Raw genomic sequence first — 18,128 nt, forward strand, 5'->3', positions numbered from 1 at the left:
CAGCACTGCTGCTCACAATGTGACATATCTGTGTCAGACAGTCACCAAGGAACCAAATACATGAACTAGACCAGGTCTTTTCTTTTTTTTTTTTAATTAATTTGTTTATTTTTGGCTGCATTGGGTCTTTGTTGCTGCGCGCAGGCTTTCTCTAGTTGCGGTGAGCGGGGGCTACTCTTCGTTGAGGTGCGCGGGCTTCTCATCGCGGTGGCGTCTCTTGTTGCGGAGCACAGGCTCTAGGCATGCAGGCCTCAGTAGCTGTGGCGCATGGGCTCCATAGTTGTGGCTCGCGGGCTCTAGAGCGCAGGCTCAGTAGTTGTGGCACACGGGCTTGGTTGCTCCGCGGCATGTGGGATCTTCCTGGACCAGGGATCAAACCCGTGTCCTCTGCATTGGCAGGTGGATTCTTAACCACTGCACCACCAGGGAAGTCCCTTTTCTAAAAAATTAAATTATTTATTTATTTTTGGCTGCACCAGGTCTTCGTTGCATGCAGCACACGGGATCTTTGTTGCAGCATACGGACTTCTTAGTTGTGGCAGGCATGCGGGATCTAGTTCCCTGACCAGGGATCAAACCCGGGCCCCCTGCATTGGGAGCATGGAGTCTTACCCACTGGACCACCAGGGAAGTCTCATAGACCAGATCTTTTCAAACTTGCACTTGCATAAGAATCGCCTGAGAGCTTGTTAAGACACAGATTCCTGGGCCCCGCTCCCAAAGAGTCTGAATGTGTACACTCGTGTGTGCATGGGGGGAGCTGGAAGATTTGTATTTCTAACGAGCTCCAGGTTGTGATGCGGATGCTGCTGGTCCGCGGACCATGCTTTGCGTTGGCGCTGACTAAACAACTGTGTACAACGTGAGCACCACGGACAAGTAAAGTGACAGCTCTGTAAACGGGGAGGATTGAGGTTGGGAAGAGGCCAGTCTGAGGAGCTGACCTTGGAGAAAGGGCCAGATGTGGGGGAAGAGCAAAACCTTAAGACTGGGTGCCGCTTGGTGGGTGTGGAGAGCTGAAAGAGGCTGGGGCCTGGAGAGGGAAGACAGGTGGGAAGGGCGCTGGGAGACAAGGCCCGAGAGGCATGGGGGTCCCAGGTCACGCTGGGCCAGCCTTGCAGGCCATGGGTGGACTGCTAGGTTTATTCTCCGCTGCAGGCTTATGAGAGGAGTGACAAGATTTGCTTTGTGTCTGCAAAGATTGGTCTGCTGCTGGGTGGGGAATGTGTTGCCATGGGGTGAGAATGGGACCAAGGAAGCCAGTTGTGGCCTGGATTGTGGGGATGCTGGGGAGAGACACAGACGGATCTGGAATTTTCTGGGGGTGGAGCGGGCATGATTTGCTGCTGGACTGGACTGATGGTTACTTCCTCCCCAGGACTGAGGTTGGATTTTGTTAGGTTGTTAAAGCACTTTGCCGCCGGGGCTGCCGCTGGTTGAATGCGTCTCTTGCCTTTGCTGGATCAGGACTGTCCAGGAGCGCCTGGTCCTGGGTGGCTTTCCGTCTCCCATCACCCGCCTGGCACGGAGTGGCTGTCGGTGCCCAGTGGATGGATGAGAAACTACACTATCGGTGGCCCGGACGCCCAGGGATGTCCTGGTGGAAACCTGTTCTCAAGTTTGTGAAGATCCTGCCCACTTGCCCCAGGAGTGGGACCCACGGTGTTCTGGAAAAAACCAGCAACTGTCTGGTTTTAGGATGGCTTTCCGAGGCTGACATACCTCAGGTAGTGACAGCCCTCTCTGACTTCAAGCTGTGAGCAGCATGAGGACCAGCACATCACTCTGCTTTTCCTGATTAGGTTTTTATGATGCTCAGTTTTGAAAGTAGCTGACCCTGTGGCTTAAAATTCCGAGGCGTCAGTTCATATGAACCAGTAGAGAGGTAACGTGTCAAGTTCATCACATAATACCGCTAATTCCCCCCTTTTTTTTTTCTTTTCTATTTTAGGAGGAAGCCACAGGAAAACAATCTGACATCAGGTATTTATCTATTTACCTGATAAATAGATAAGGCTTAGTATTTCCTAGGGTTGGGAAGGCATCAGCCCTGGCTTCCGTAATGTGGGGATTGGCCAGCTGGTTCCTTAGTCTGCTCTACAGATGATACCTGAACCCCCTCATTGTGCCTGGCCCTGGCTGGGTGCTGGGGGACCCACCCCCTGCCCTGTGGGGACGATGATGCCTGACAAGGGGGATGCATGTAATGACGGTTGACACCCCGTGTGGGAGGGAGACTGTGCGGGTTGCCACGGCAGCAGTCTCTGCTCTGCCTCTTGATTTCCAAGCCCCACGTTCCTGTCTGTAAGTGGGGAGAGTACCTGCCTGCCGGCCTCACGTGAGCCGTAACCATGTACCCAGTAGAGAAGAACCTACACACACCGCCCAGCCCGGGGCCTGACGCGTCCTGGTGTTCGGGAAGTGGTAGCTGTTGTTTCAGCGATGATAGAAATATGTACTCACTTACTGTGTGAGGGCAAGCCCGCCAGGAGGAGGAGCTGGAAAGGAGGCGCGTGCGGAGCTGCAATAGGGGGCAGCTGCAGGGTGAAGCTCTTTCTGCCTGATGCACTCATTTCGAACCCAGTTGACGTTTGGAGAACCTGCTGTGTGCCAGGTCCACGCCCACCTGACCTTGCGGTAATCCCAGCAGTACCGCCCAGGAGCTGTCACTTTCTTTCTTTTTTTTTTTTTTTTTTACATTTTTATTGGAGTATAATTGCTTTACGATGGTGTGGTATTTTCTGCTTTGTAACTGAGTGAGTCAGTTCTTTCCCATTTATTTCACTGGGGAGGCTGAGGCCCTGAGAGGACATGCCAGGATCCACGGTGGCTCCATGGCTCAGACGCGTCTCTAAGCGAACTGGGTCTCTAAGCCTCGGGTGTGGAGGGAACTGCCGTCCCTCCTTTGGCTCTTCCCAAGGCTGCCTTTTCATCTGCTCTCAGTGGCGGTTTCCACATTGATTTGGTGCATTTCTGAAAAGAGGTTCTTTTAAAGGAGAGGGGGCCTTACTTCATTTTTTCTTTTTTAACCGTAAATGACTCTCTTGTCTTCTTGCTCAGCACTTTACTATGCTCTGTTCCCCAAATATACATACGTAAACCTCCTTATGGGTGTACATTTCTTGTTCTTCGCTTTTCCCTAGTGTTTAGGATGGTCATCTCTTGTATTAGTTTCCTAGGTCTGTGGTATCAAAGTGCCCCAAACTGGGTGGCGCAGTGAGGCCAGAAGCCTGAAATCAAGGTGTTGGCAGAGCCGTGCTCTCTCTGAAGATTCTAGGGGAGGGTTCCTTGTGGCTTCCAGTTTCTGGGAGCCCCAGGCATTTCTTGCCTTGTTGCAGCATTACCTCCGATCTCTGCCTCCGTCTGCACATGGCTGCCTTCCCTCTGTCTGTCTGTCCGTCCTTGTGTCTTCACAAGGCGTTCCCTGTCTGTGTGTCTGTGTCCAACTTTCCATCTCATAAGAGTACCTGTCATTGGATTAAAGCTGACCCGAATGACCTCATCGTAACTGCAAAGACCCTACTTTGACCAAATAAGGTCATGTTTACAGGTACCCGGGTTAGGACTTCAGTGTATCTTTTCAGGGGCACAGTTCAACCCATAACATTTCCAGGGAAGCGACGAGTCAGGTTCCAAGGACCCAGCCTTGAGGACTTGTCCATCAGTCACTCACACAACAAGGAGTCATTGTTTGCGTCTCATGTGCTGAAGGGCTGGAGATAATGGGGTCGGGCAAATGGACTGTGGGGTTCGCTTCAAATGCTCCCCTTTAAATCTAGAATCAGTGGGTTGAGAGGGAAACGGGTGACTACGAGAGTCCCTCGCCTCACACGTTTATGGAAGGAACGTACATAAAGAACTGAAATGCAAGTTGGGAAGTTCTGAGTGCCGGCAAGGATGGCAGGAAGGGTCTGCAGGGGGTCCCAAGGAGGGAAACACTAATTCCAGTGAAGGCGATAAGAATGGCCCCCTGGGGGAAGTGCCGTTTGAACTGTGCCCCGCGTGGTTGGTGGAGCCCGATAAAAAGCGGTGGAGAGAGGCGTTAGGATGGAGGGACAGCGCGGGCACAGGTTCGCGGGTGAGCACGTGAGCACGGAGCAGCAGAGGGGGGTGCGTTCAGCCAGAGCAAGGGCTATGTGAAGTAAAAGGGTGGCCTGGCAGCTTGGGAAGGTCAGCGGGAGCCAATAAGTAATTAATTCAGAAGTACTTAGCACGACAAGAGAGGAACCCAAGGCATCCTCCGTTGGGCACTTAAACAGAAGACGCCATCCACTGAATGTTCTGGTTACTTACCATTTGGCTATATTCATAAACTGTTAGAACACCTCTTGATCTTGTGCTGTGTACATTTCGTCTTTGTATTAATGTTTTTTCTCATTTTTAATTTTTTGGCTGTGCTGCATGGCATGTGGGATCTTAGTTCCCCAACCAGGGGTCAAACCTCTGCCCCCTGCATTGGAAGCATGGAGTCTTAACCACTGGACTGCCAGGGAAGTCCCTACTTTTTTTTTTCTTTTTAATTTATTTTTGGCTGCATTGGGTCTTAGTTGTAGCATGCGGCGTATGGGCTCTGTAGTTTGCGGCACGTGGGCTCTCTAGTTGAGGCGCGTGAGCTCAGTAGTTGCAGCACGCGGGCTTAGTAGTTGCAGCGCACAGGCTTAGTTGCCCCGCGGCATGTGGATCTTAGTTCCCCGACCAGGGATCGAAACTGTATCCCCTGCCTTGGAAGGTGGATTATTAACCACTGGACCACCAGGGAAGTTCCCCTAATTTTTTAAAAATTTTATCGAAGTATAGTTGATTTATGATGTTGTGTTAAATTCTGCTGTACAGCAGTGTTTCAGTTATACATGCATATATTCTTTTTCATATTTATTTCCAGTATGGTTTATCACAGGATATTGAATATATTTAGTTCCCTGTGCTATACAGTAGGACCTTGTTGTTTATCCATTCTATATATAGTAGTTTGCATCTGCTAATCCCAAACTCCCAATCCTTCCCTACCCTACCCCGTCTCCCTTGGCAACCACAAGTCTGTTCTCTATGTCTGTGAGTCTGTTTCTTTTTCGTAGATATGTTCATTTGTGTCTTATTTTAGATTCCACATATAAGTGATATCGTATGATATCTGTCTTTCTCCTGACTTACTTCGCTTAGTATAATAATCTCTAGGTCCATCCATGCTGCCTCAAATGGCATTATTTCATTCTTTTTTATGGCTGAGTAATATTCCGTTGTATATACGTACCACATCTTCCTTATCCATTTATCTGTTGATAGATATTTAAGTTGTTTCCATGTCTTGGCTATTGTAAATAGTGCTGCTATGAACATTAGGGTGCATGTGTCTTTTCAAATTATATTAGTTTTCTCCAGACATATGCCCAGGAGTGGGATTGCAGGATCATATGGCAACTCTGTTTTTAGTTTTTTGAGGAACTGCCATACTGTTTTCCATAGTGGCTGCACCAATTTACATTCCCACCAACAGTGTAGGAGGGTTCCCTTTTCTCCACACCCTCTCCAGCATTTGTTATTTGTAGACTTTTTGATATGGCCATTCTGACTGGTGTGAGGTGTTACCTCATTGTAGTTTTGATTTGCATTTCTCTAGTAATTAGCAATGATGAGCATCTTTTCTTGTGCCTGTTGGCCATGTGCATGTCTTCTTTGGGGAAATGTCTATTTAGGTCTTTGGCCCATTTTTTGATTGGGTTGGGGTTTTTTTTGTTATTGACTTGTATGAGCTCTTTGTATATTTTGGAAATTAAGCATTTGTCAGTTGCATCATTTGCAAACGTTTTCTCCCAGTCCATAGGTTGTCTTTTCATTTTGTTTATGGTTTTCTCTGCTGTGCAAAAGCTTATGTTTGATTAGGTCCCATCTGTTTATTCTTGCTTTTATTTCTATTGCCTTGGGAGACTGACCTAAGAAAACTGGTACAATTTATGTCAGAGAATGTTTTTCCTATGTTCTCTTCTAGGAGTTTTTTGGTGTCATGTCTTATATTTAAGTCTTTAAGCCATTTTGAGTTTATTTTTGTGTATGGTGTGAGGGTGTGTTCTAACTTCAGTGATTTTCATGAGGCTGTCCAGCTTTCTCAACACCACTTGCTGAATAGACTGTCTTCTGCATTGTATATCCTTGCCTCCTTTGTCAAAGATTAGTTGACCATAGGTATGTGGGTTTATTTCTGGGCTCTCTAATCTTTTTTTTTTAATACATTTATTTTTTTATTTTTGGCTGTGTTGGGTCTTCGTTGCTGCGCATGGGCTTTTCTCTAGTTGTGGCGAGTGGGGGCTACTCTTTGTTGCGGTGCGCAGGCTTCTCACTGCAGTGGCTTCTCTTGTTGCGGAGCACGGGCTCTAGGCACACAGGCTTCAGTAGTTGTGGCTCACGGGCCCTAGAGCGCAGGCTCAGTAGTTGTGGCGCACGGGCTTAGTTGCTCCGCGGCATGTGGGCTCTTCCCGGATCAGGGCTTGAACCCGCGTCCCCTGCACTGGCAGGCAGATTCTTAACCACTGCGCCACCAGGGAAGTCCCTGGGCTCTCTATTCTATTCCATTGATCCATATGTCTGTTTTTGTGCCAATCATTTGTGTATTTTATTTTAGGTAAGAATCCGAGTCAAAATTTGGTGAAACTGAAGAGAAATTGGATGTTCCTGTTGGCTCCATAAGTACCTATGGTAGGTCCGGGCTCAGATGTTTTCCTTGGTGACCACTTGTCCACACAGCAGGTGGAGGGTGCAGGGGGCAGAGAGGAAACCTACCCTTCTCGGAGGCTCCATTTCCTGCTCAGTAAAGTGAAGGTGAGAATTTTTGCCCCATCAGCCTTATTGGGTTTAGGACTGTACCCTTGGAAGCATTTTCAGACTATTTTATGACTGAAGCGCAGCACACGTATAAAATACGGCCTTTATCATTATTCTGTGTTTTTGCTCTTACTTCTGCGTCATCTCCAGGTGGGAGTTGTGGCGGGAGTGAGGTCGCCCAGTGAGACTGGCCTTTGAAGTGCAGGGTGTGGGTTGTGGTGTAGGCGCTACCTGGCTTGGGGGTGATTCTCACTGAAATCCTGTGTCTGCAGTTGGACTCTAGGGGGCAGAGTACGAGCAGGATTGGTCAGGGATGCAGGGCTGTTCAGACTGAAATCAAATACAGGCCGACCTCAGGGATAACTGCAGATTCCAGTCCAGACCACTGCAGTGAAGCGAATTATTGCAAGAAGGCAAGTCACATGAGTTTTTTGGTTTCCCACTGGATTTACAAGTTATCTTTACACTGCACTGCAGACTGTATTGGGCGTTAGCAACTTGTCTAAAAGAGGTACCTGCCTTAACTAAATACTTTATTGCTAAAAAATGGTAGCCATCACCTGCACCTTCAGTGAGTTACAGTAGTAACACCAGAGATCACTAGATCACAGACCACCGTAGCACATATATAATAATGAAGGCGTGTGAAATAGTACAAGAATAGTGTGACGCAGAGACGCGAAGTGAGCAAAGACTGTTGGAAAAATGGTGCCAACAGACTTGCTCGATGCAGGGTTGCCACAAAACTTCAATTTGTAACAAACGCAGTATGTGCAAATCACCCGTGGTGAAAAAGTGAACTCCCCTCAGCAGTCGGCCTGGACAGTGCAAGGGGGTGTGAGGCATGCGGGGTTTGCTCCGGTACAGACATGAGTTACCGGCACACGGGGACTCGACTTCTGTGGTGCTTCTGCCATCATTTCCGTGCGGTGGCTGCTGACCTGCACGTGGGTCATGACCGATCAGTTAGCAACCTTATGTGGCTGTCATGTGGCACTTAGAGTTTGCAGAGAGTGGTTCCATTTATTCCTCACTTTGACCCTGTGGGTGTTGTCATCATCCTGATGAAGGCCAAGTTCACAGAGGGAAGAGATGGGTTGTGTGGAAAGAGGTTTAGAGTAGGGTCACCCTAGGTTTGACTCAAGCCACCATCAGTCCCTTTGGTCTGTTCTTACACAGGCTCTTAACCTTTGAGCCTCAGCTTCCTCATCTGAAAACCGGGGATAATGACAATCGTATGAGATGCTTCCTGAGTGCTTCCTTACGTCCAGGCACCGTTCTCGGTGCTTTACATGTGTTCACGCATTTACTTCTCACTCCAACCTATGACATGGGTAGATACTGTTGTTATCCCCATTTTACAGAGGGGGAAACAAGTTCAGAGAGGTTAAGTAACTTGCCCAAAGTCACACAGCTAGTGAGTGGTGGAGCTGGGCCTCAAACCCAAGCTCCGGGACCTATGCTTGACCACAGTCCCGCCTCGATGACACTACCTGCCTTGCTGGGCAACGCGAGGAGGGAGTGGGCTGATGCTGGGTGGAAGCACCCCGAGCTCTGCCTGGTGGATTCTATCATGAGAGTGTCTTTTCTTTTCCTCTCCCAAGCAACACATACCTGGGTCCCCATCTCTACGTTCCATGCCTTTTCTGCCCTGTTAAGTTGCCCCAAATGTGAAGCTGTTACAAGTCCATGGGGGAGGTGCCTCCTTTCATAAAAGGCCCTCGAGGCTCATCAGGTCCCCTGGCTTTCAAGCCCAGTTTTTCGCAGAAGCCCTCCTTCCTGAAAGCCCTTCACCTTCTGTGAAGAGGTACACAGAAGTGTAACAAATGCAGCCTTCTCTGGTCGGAGCTAGGGTGGGAGCCTAGAATCCTGGGCTTCCCCAGCAATTTGAAAACCAGAATTCAAAGGAGGAAACAAGTCCAGAAACTTTCTGAAAGTCACATGGTGGTACTGACAGGCCTGTGACCACAGTCACTCATTCTCTCTGAAGTGATCATTTGCTGCATGCCAGGCACGGTGCCAGGCCCTGGGTGCAAAGCAGTGACAAAGAAAGCCAGGTCCTGCCCTCTAGCAAGGACAGAACTGCAGGGTGCCAAGGGGCCACGTAGCTGGTCTGGAGAGTCAGAGAGGCTTTGTGGAGGAAGTGACATTCACTTATGCTGGCAGACTAGTGGGCGGTAGCTTGGCCAGGCAGAGCAGGGCGGAGTGCTGCAGGCAGAGCATGTGCCAAGGCCCTGAGATAGAAGAGGAGGTGGGCAGAGAAGTCCAATGTGGCAGGAACAGCGGGTGAGGGAGAAGGTGGCACAAGATGTACCTGGAAAAGCAGGTTAGGGCCAGGGGGCTGCATATTTTAAGTACAGTGAGAGCCACGTTTCACCGGGATTGATGTGGTCAGAAAAACACTTAATATCACCCATAGTTAGGGACTTCCCTGGTGGTCCAGTGGCTAAGACTCCGTGCTCCCAAAGCAGGGGGCCCGGGTTTGATTCCTGGTCGGGGAACTAGATCCCACATAAATGTCACAACTAAAAAGATCCCGCGTGCCGCAACTGAGACCCGATGCAGCCAAAATAAATAAACAAATAGATACATATTAAACAAGATCACCCACAGTTAAAGAGACTGAATTGGTGTAGCGAATCCGGAAGCAGCAAGGAGATAAGCAGAACTTGAGGGGACGGGGTGTGCCCAGTCTGGAGTGAGTACTCCCACCCACCCGTCAGAAGTCAGCTCCAGGGTCCCTGCTGAGGGCAGCCTTCCCAGCTGCCTCCACTCTCACAGTGGTGCCTGTCCTTGTGCCTCTCCTTGTGGCTCCAATCACAGCTGCCATTTGGCGTGTGTTGCCTTTATTTCCCACTTAACCAGGATTCTCAGTCTCAGCACAGCTGGCCTTTGGGGCTGGATGCTTTGTTGGCGGGGGCTGGGGTGGGGCACAGTGTACGTCAGAGGGCGTTGAGCAGGATCCCTGCCTCTGTTCGCAGATGCCAGAAGCGTCCCTCACCCCCAGTCCTGGCAAGCGAAGTGCTGCAGGTGTTGCCAGATGTCCCCAGGGGGGTGACCTGCCCTGGCTGAGAGCCACTGTGGGGAGGACTAAGCTGGGGGTGGGGGACGTCTGCTCACCTCGTGCAGAGGACTCCTTTGGGCGAAGGGACGTGAGTTGTTAAGTTTCATGGCTCCGATAGGGTGATCTCTTCCAGGATTATGGCAGGAAAAGTGAAATGGGTCACTGATATCGAGAAGTCGGTGCTGATAAATAACTTTGAAAAGAGAGGATGGGTCCAAGTGACAGAAAACGAGGACTGGAATTTTTACTGGTAAGTATAAACCAGGGTTTGGTTGTCTTCCAGAGCCCGTTTATCAGCATGGTTAATCCCATACCGGCGCATGGACTGTCCTGTGCAGGTGCCTCCACGCCATCGTGCCGCCTCCCCTTACACTTTGCTCGTCCGGGCCTTTCGTGCGCAGGGAGAAGGGCCTGGGTTAGTATACGTGGTGGAGTGTCCCGTGCTCCTGGTTATCAGGAAGTCCCGGGATGTCTCAGCACGGCTGAGTGTGGTTACACGGCAGTGGGAATTTGGGTGAGAAACCAGAGCCCCACCTGCCTCCAGTTCGTGCTGGTCACAGTGGTGCCCTGTCGCCTGGCACCTCGGGGTGCGCTGGGGAGGTCAGCATCCTGTGGGGTGGTATGGGGAGGAGATTGGGGCGAGGGCTGTGGGGAGGGCTCGGTGCTTCCTTTCACCTCCCTCCCGTTAGGCCAAGCGGGTGCCGGCTGGACTGACTGAGAGGCCACGGAAAGGCGTGAGGCTGGAAGAGCAGTGTGTGGGCCCTGAGTCCCGGGTGGTGCCCACCCAGCAAGGAGCCTGGAGTCTTCCTAGACTCCTCTCCTCGCCTCTCACTTCCTCAGGGTGAGGTCCTGTGTCCTCCTTGGTCCAGGCCTGGTCTGCTCCCTCCCTCGGGGCGGCCTCCACATCCCTGCTGGGTTCCTCAGCCAAAAACTTCGCCGACCCTGTGCAGCTCCTGGGTCCAGAGCACTGCAGTGAACCTTTGAGGGGGCAGGGGGCCAGTGGGGGCACACGTCGGGGTCGGCAGGGGCTTTGCCACCCTGTACATCCCCCCGCCCCGGACTCACTCTCCCTGCCGCCACCTTGAGAGATGTTACTCGGCTTCTCTCAGCCACTTCTCTTCCCCACTACTCCCCTGGTCCCTGCCAGTGCAGGAGGCTGCACGTTTTCCCCTGTTGACCCACTGCTGAAACTGTCTTTCTTTTCCATCTGTGTACGTGCTATGCTTTCTATGCCTCCTCAGCCCCCCATTTGGAGACGCAGTGCATCCAGGGGTTAGACATCCAGACCCTGGAGCCAGAGCCATGCGTGGCTTCAGCCCTGGCTCCTCCACTGCTGTCTGTGTGGCTGTTAGCAGAGGACTTGGCCTCTCTTGGCAAATACCGTGGTTTGAGGTTTCAAGGAAGCAGTGAAGCACAGAACTCGGGGCAGTGCCTGGTGCATGGCGGGCGCCCCATCAGCATGTGCTGTCACTGTCCTTTGTGCACCAGCACACCTGCGCTGGAAGCCACCTCTGCCTCTCGCGCCCTCCCAGGCTGCTCTATTCAGGTGCCGTGGCAGCAAATGCTGAGTGCCGTGATTTGTGATTTCCCGGCCTGTCCCCTCTTCCAATGTCACTGTGAACCCCTGGAGAATGAGGACCGGGCCTGGCTTATCTCAGCATCCCCGGAGCCTGGCCGGGCCTGGGCACAGAGTAGGCAGCACCCAGCCTCCAGCTGCAGCAGTGGATGGAGAGGTGACCCTAGCTTTGCTCCTGGCAGCAGTGAAGTCACCTGCACTTTAAACTGCAACCTGGGAACTCCCTGGCGGTCCAGTGGTTAGGACTCTGCGCGTTCACTGCTGAGGGCCTGGGCTCGATCCCTGGTTGGGAAACTACGATCCCACAAGCCAGGCAGCATGGCCAATAAACAAACAAACTGCAACCTAGTTTCCCTTCAGGAGTGTGGACTGCAGAGAGGGAGGGCGTTTATGGAGTAGTTCAGTGCCTCTGTATGGTTTCGTGTCAAGTTTACGTTCTTTCTTCTCAAAGGTAAAGTGAAATCCTTTATCCAGAGCCCTGTTTCATGGGAGCTCTGAAAAGAATGCTGAACAGGACAGTATTTTGTACTTGCTGTTTGGTGTCCCACTGCCCAGTGCTGTGGGGCCCAGCAGAACTCAGCACGTTCTTTCGGCTTCTCTGGGCAGCTGGTCACATGCCAGGGATGGGGGTGGGGGGGTGGGGATTTGAGTGCTTGCTTCTTCATGCCGAGAAGCGTTTTGGAGCTGTTCTTAACCAACAAGAGAATGACAGAAGAAAAGAGCTAAACCGTATGATAAGTTCGGATATTTGAGATATCTTGAGAGCTCGTGCTTTAAGCACTAAGTGTCCTGTCGGGTCTTAAAATTTGGTTAGGGAAGAATATTGGAAACAACTAAACATTAACTGGTTGGGGAAAGGTGAATAGATTAACCAAGTGGATTACGGTACAGCCATTGAAATAATTGTGGTGATTATAAAGCAGTTTGGGAAACTGAATAACAGTAAGTGTGAAGAAAAACATATTACGAAATTGTATTTGTATTCTGATAACAACTATGCAAAAACAGCTTGCCTGTGGGCAGGAAGTAGAAGGAATGTGAAACAGGTAAACACTGGCTCTCCTGGAGCGGGTGTATGAGTTATCCATTGCTGAACTGATGGTGAGTAACAAACACCACAAACAGGGGCTTGAAACAACAACCATTTTTTGCTGCACATGAGTTTGTGGGTTTGGCTGAGCTGTTCTTTTGGTCTGGCAGAACTTCACTGTTCCTGCCTGGGCTCACTCACACATCTGCTGTCACCTGGTGGGTCATCTGAGGCTAGGCTGGTCTAGGATGCCCTTGGCTAGGACGACAGGGGCTTCTCTCCACAAATCTCTCACATCCCTCCAACCGGCTAGCCTAGACTTGTGGTGGTGTCAGGGGCCCAAGAGGGAGGTGGTGGCTCTCAAGGCCTTTCGGGGCTAGTCTCAGAAATGGCACACCATCACTTCTGCCCTTCTTTTTGGCCAAAGAAAGGCATTAGGTCAGCCCCAATTCAAGGGGAAATACATTTTACCTCCTGATGGGAGTTGAGGGGTGGACAATTGGGACCCTTTTTACAGTCAGGCTACACAGTAGGTGAACATTTATTTATAACAAAGGGTCCTTTGTTCCTTGGAGAAATGCCTGATGCTGTGCCTCAGGAAGAATTGTACAAGGAGACAACTTGCAGAGTTCCTTCTGTCCAAAATAGGGACAACTAGAGCTTCCATAAGAATAATTACAGCAGACTGAAACTCATGGATCATGTTTGAATCTATGAGTTCATAAAAATGCCCCCCGAAAGAACTGAAACAGAACAAAACCCCACATAATTTGTGGCACATTAAAAAGGCCAGAGTTTTTGACACCACTTCCTTCTGCAGATGGGGTCTTCGTACCCCTCCTCCTGACCTTGGGTGGGCTCTGTGACTGCTTTGGCCAGTGGGATGCAGTCAGTGTGATCCAGTCAGTATGATACAGGCCTTAAGAAACCAGCAGCTTCCTCCTGCTGTGTGGGAACCCCCTGCGGGAGCCCCGAGCTGCCACATGAGAAGCCTGGCTGTCCCGGGACCGTTGTGCTGGAGAAGTTGCAGCTGCGCCCACCTTCCAGCCGTGCCGGCCAAGGTGCCGGACTTGGAAGAAGCCTTCTCGGGGCCCCCAGATCAGCCGGCTGGATCCCACCCTGCGGCCTCAGTGCTGCGTGGGGCCGAGCGCTCTGCTGAGCCCTGCCCAAATTCTTGACCCACAAAACCTTGAGATATCATAAAATGGTGGTTGTCTTAAGTAGCTAACGTTGGGTAATTCGTTTTGCAGTGATAGGTTCCCAGAACACAGCTCATCACACGTCTGCAGGTGGTAGGGAACCAGCTCACTATTTTGAAAACTGGTAAAGGGAAAGAATCACACACTTACTCAGTCTTCCCTGTAGGAACCATTCATGGGTTATCTAAATTGTTGACGAAGGGAAGTTTCTCCTTGTAGAAATATTCCTGCCAATAAATGAAGGAGGAATGAAAAAGGAGAATTTCACCGTTTTGCAACCCCTCACAGCATAAGGGTCTATGCCTGTGCAGGACGGAGGCCGCTGACCACAGGACAATAGGACACTTAAGTGTGGCTGGTCCAGACGGAGACGTATGTGCTGGAGTGTGATGTACACTCCCGTTTTAGTATGAAGAAACAAATGTAAAATTCCTCATCACAAATTTTTATGTTGGTAATATGTTGAAATGATAATATTTTGGATATATTAGATTAAATAAGATACATTAAAATTACTTTCACCTCTTTCCTTTAACTTTTTTTTTTTTTTTTTTGGCTGCGTTGGGTCTTCGTTGCTGCACGCGGGCTTTCTCTAGTTGTGGCAAGCGGGGGCTACTCTTCGTTGCGGTGCACGGGCTTCTCATTGTGGTGGCTTCTCTTGTTGCGGAGCACGGGCTCTAGGTGCGCGGGCTTCAGTAGTTGTGGCACGCGGGCTCAGTAGTTGTGGTGCATGGGCTTAGTTGCTCCGCGGCATGTGGGATCTTCCTGGACCAGGGATCGAACCCGTGTCCCCTGCATTAGCAGGTGGATTCCCAACCACTGTGTCACTAAGGAAGTCCCCCTTTAACTTTTGTTTTAATGTGACTACTAGAAAATTCACTATGTGACTCAGCTGTGGGTCACATTCTATTTCTACTGGGCCATGCAGCTGATTAGTCACTGACATCCCGAAGGGAGAGGCTCTCCGGCTGGATGCCACCCCGGGACGCAGCTCTGCCAGGCCCCATCAGCCTGCAGCTCATCAGACCTCTAGGTCTGACTCCCAACTTACAGGAAGTACAGGGCCCTGGGGAGCATGATAAATAAGGAAGCTGTGAGAACCCCTACAGAACAGATACCCGGTGTCTTCAACAAATAAATTGCCTAGAAAAAAATTAAGGAGGGGTGGGGGAGAATGTATAGATTTAAAGAGATGTGTGAGAGAGAGAACAGCTGATCAGAAGGCCTGGCCCTTATTTGCAAAAGTTGTAAAAAAATATTTATCAGACAACTGGGGAGATTTGAACACTGAGTAATATTTGATGATATTTAGGAATTACTGCTCCTGGGATTTCCCTGGTGGTCCAGCGGTTAAGACTCTGCGCTTCCACTGCAAGGGGCACAGGTTCGATCCCTGGTTTGGGAACTAAGATCCTGCAAGCTGCGTGGTGCAGGCAAAAAAAAAAAAAGGGCTTTCCTGGTGGTGCAGTGGTTGAGAATCTGCCTGCCAATGCAGGGGACACGGGTTCGAGCCCTGGTCTGGGAAGATCCCACATGCCACGGAGCAACTGGGCCCGTGAGCCACAATTACTGAGCCTGCGCGTCTGGAGCCTGTGCTCTGCAACAAGAGAGACCGCGATAGTGAGAGGCCCGTGCACCGTGATGAAGAGTGGCCCCCACTTGCCGCAGCTAGAGAGAGGCCTCGCACAGAAACGAAGACCCAACACAGCCATAAATAAATTTTTAAAAAAATGGAATTGGCTGTGCTCCTTTTTTTTTTCAGTTGTGATAACAGTATAAAATAGGATATCATATAATATAAAAAGGAGTCCTTAACTGTTAGAGATTCTAACAGGAATATTTTGGATGAAATGATATGGTATCTGGGAAGTGCCTCAAAATGAGCCAGTGCTGTGAGGTACAGGCAAAGCAAGACTGGCCTCGTGGTGACTGTTGAAGCTGGATTACGGGGTCCTGTTACACTTTTCTCTATAGTTCTTCGTGTGTTTGAGCTTTCCCATAATAAAAAATGTTTTTTGTTTTAATCCTTTTGTTCTAATGATTATGGAATCAAAAGAAACCCTCTGGTTGGTGCTATGGGGAGGGGGCGGGTTGGGGGCAGGGAGTACAGAGAGGACCTTGCCTTGTCTTGTGACTCCAGGACTCCCTTGTGGGTGCCAGCCCTTCCATCCTTCCTGCTTCTCTGGGGGGGCTAGGGAAGTCAGACAGATGTGGCAGGGAGACTGGCTTTCTTAGAGGATGAGAAGGAATCCATTTCTCTTTCAACTCTCATTTCAGTGGGGGCTTCGCAGTTTAGCTGGCCTGTCAGGGGTCTCTCTAAGAATATCACATGCCAACTCAGGGTCCCTAAATAACCCCTGTTTTTCTGCTGTTTTTAATTTTTTGGGTTTGCCACGTGACATGTGGGATCTTAGTTCCTGACCAGGGATGGAACCTGCACCCCTTGCAGTTGAAGCATGGACTCTTAACCACTGGACCACCAGGGAAGTCCGTGGGGTTTTGGTTTTAGGGGGTCCCTGTCCTTCCTGACTTGGGGTGCAGATATTGAGTCAATAGTTTCCTGACTTCAGAGTCTGACTTTCATTAGTTTGGTATCAAAATCAATGTTATCATTAACTGATAAACATTTATTGAGCATCTACTCTGTGCCAGAGAGTACAACCAATCAGGGCAGAGAGTCAAAACAGCCCCTGCCTCATATAGTTGAGGTACAGTCAGCGGGGACACAGCCTGCCGCTGTGGCCAGGCACCTGGCTCGGTGCCGGGCTGGGGACAGGTAAGCTCTGAGGGAGCGTGCTTCCTGGTCAGGAGTCCCCGGGCTTTAATGACACCCGCCTCCACATGGACACATTCTGAGCTTCTGTCCTGCACATCCCTTCTGTGCTTCTCTTTCAGGATGAGTGTGCAAACCATCCGCAATGTTTTTAGTGTCGAGACTGGCTACCGGCTCTCAGATGATCAAATAGTCAACCATTTCCCGAACCACTATGAACTGACGCGGAAGGATCTGATGGTGAAAAACATCAAGAGATACAGGAAAGAGCTGGAGAAGGAAGGGAGTCCTTTGGCAGAGAAGGACGAAAGTGGGAAATACCTCTACCTGGGTTTGTGTCCTTTCCACTGGCCTCACGTTTTAAATAGATAGTGGAGTATTCTCCAGTGGCACAAGACCGCGAGATGGTGACTGTTGGCTTTGAGGGATGAACGTGTTTGTGGGCACCTCTTTCATTCCAGGCGTCTCCAGAATTGGGGGAGGGGGCTCAACTTGGAATCTGAGTTTGTGTGAGTGCCTTGGGAATGTGCACAGGAGGTGGTGGGCGTGGGGGACACTCCCTGAGTTACAGACTGCCAGGAGGGATCACTGCTGTGTCCAGCAATGCCTGGGGAGCACAGTGCGTCCCTGCCCCGTCTGGTGAGAAAAGCTGGGCTGTCGGGTAATTTCAGAATCCCTTTTGCACATGTGGGGAAAAGTACATAAGTGACCTCTCTGGGCCTCGTTTCCTAATCTGATAAATGGGAATGATAACAATTCCTATCTTACAGTTTACTGTGGGGATTAAATGATACAGATCTGTAAAGTACTTAGCACACAGCTAAAAGAGAAAACTCATTACAGGCAGACCTCAGAGGTACGGTGGGTTCAGTTCCAGACCACCAAAATAAAGCAAATTACCGCAATGGGAGTTTGCTGGTGGTCCAGTGGTTAGGACTCCACGCTTCCACTGCCAGGGGCCCGGGTTCGATCCCTGGTCAGGGAACTAAGATCCTGCAAACTGCATGGTGTGTCCCAAAATAAATAAATAGACAAATAAAAAGAATGAAGTTTTAAAATAAAGCGAATACCGCAATAAAAGCAAGCCACATGAATTTTTTTGATTTCCCACTGCATATAAAAGTTATCCTTACACTAAACTGTAGTCTGTCAAGTGTACAATAGCATTATGTCTTTAAAAAAAAGTCAATGTACATACCTTAATTAGTTAATTAATTATATTTTTGGCGACATTGGGCCTTTGTTGCTGCACGCGGGTTTTCTCTAGTTGCGGCGAGCAGGGGCTACTCTTTGTTGCGGTTCTCAGGCCTCTCATTGTGGTGGTTTATCTTGTTGTGGAGCATGGGCTCTAGACGCTCTGGCTTCAGTAGTTGTGGCACATGGGCTCAGTAGTTGCGGCTTGCGGGCTCTAGAGCGCTGGCTCAGTAGTTGTGGCGCACGAGCTTAGTTGCTCCGTGGCATGTGGGATCTTCCCAGACCAGGGATCGAACCCGTGTCCCCTGCATTGGCAGGCGGATTCTTAACCACTGTGCCACCAGGAAAGTCCCTACATACCTTATTTAAAAATACTTTATTGCTGGGCTTCCCTGGTGGCGCGGTGGTTGGGGGTCCGCCTGCTGATGCAGGGGACGCGGGTTCGTGCCCTGGTCCGGGAGGATCCCACATGCCGC

The 18,128-nt window shown here is 50.2% G+C and overlaps 1 protein-coding gene across 3 annotated transcripts in view; it reads left to right on the forward strand.

Moving 5' to 3' along the window:
• Positions 1 to 18,128, forward strand: part of TTLL1 (TTL family tubulin polyglutamylase complex subunit L1) — a 37,557-nt gene that overhangs the window by 1,727 nt on the left and 17,702 nt on the right. Inside the window, exons 2-3 of one of the 3 annotated variants that reach the window (XM_007453938.1) lie at positions 10,014 to 10,130; positions 16,581 to 16,789. In XM_007453938.1, coding sequence (XP_007454000.1) covers positions 10,018 to 10,130; positions 16,581 to 16,789 — 322 coding nt within the window. In that variant the 5' untranslated portion in view covers positions 10,014 to 10,017. Of the gene's footprint in view, positions 1 to 10,012; positions 10,131 to 16,580; positions 16,790 to 18,128 lie in introns of those variants that run through there. The other 2 variants (XM_007453937.1, XM_007453939.1) reach the window with 2 other exon arrangements.

Source organism: Lipotes vexillifer, unplaced genomic scaffold (genome assembly GCF_000442215.2).
Source record: "Lipotes vexillifer unplaced genomic scaffold, Lipotes_vexillifer_v1.1 scaffold382, whole genome shotgun sequence".
Lineage (NCBI taxonomy): Eukaryota > Metazoa > Chordata > Mammalia > Artiodactyla > Lipotidae > Lipotes > Lipotes vexillifer.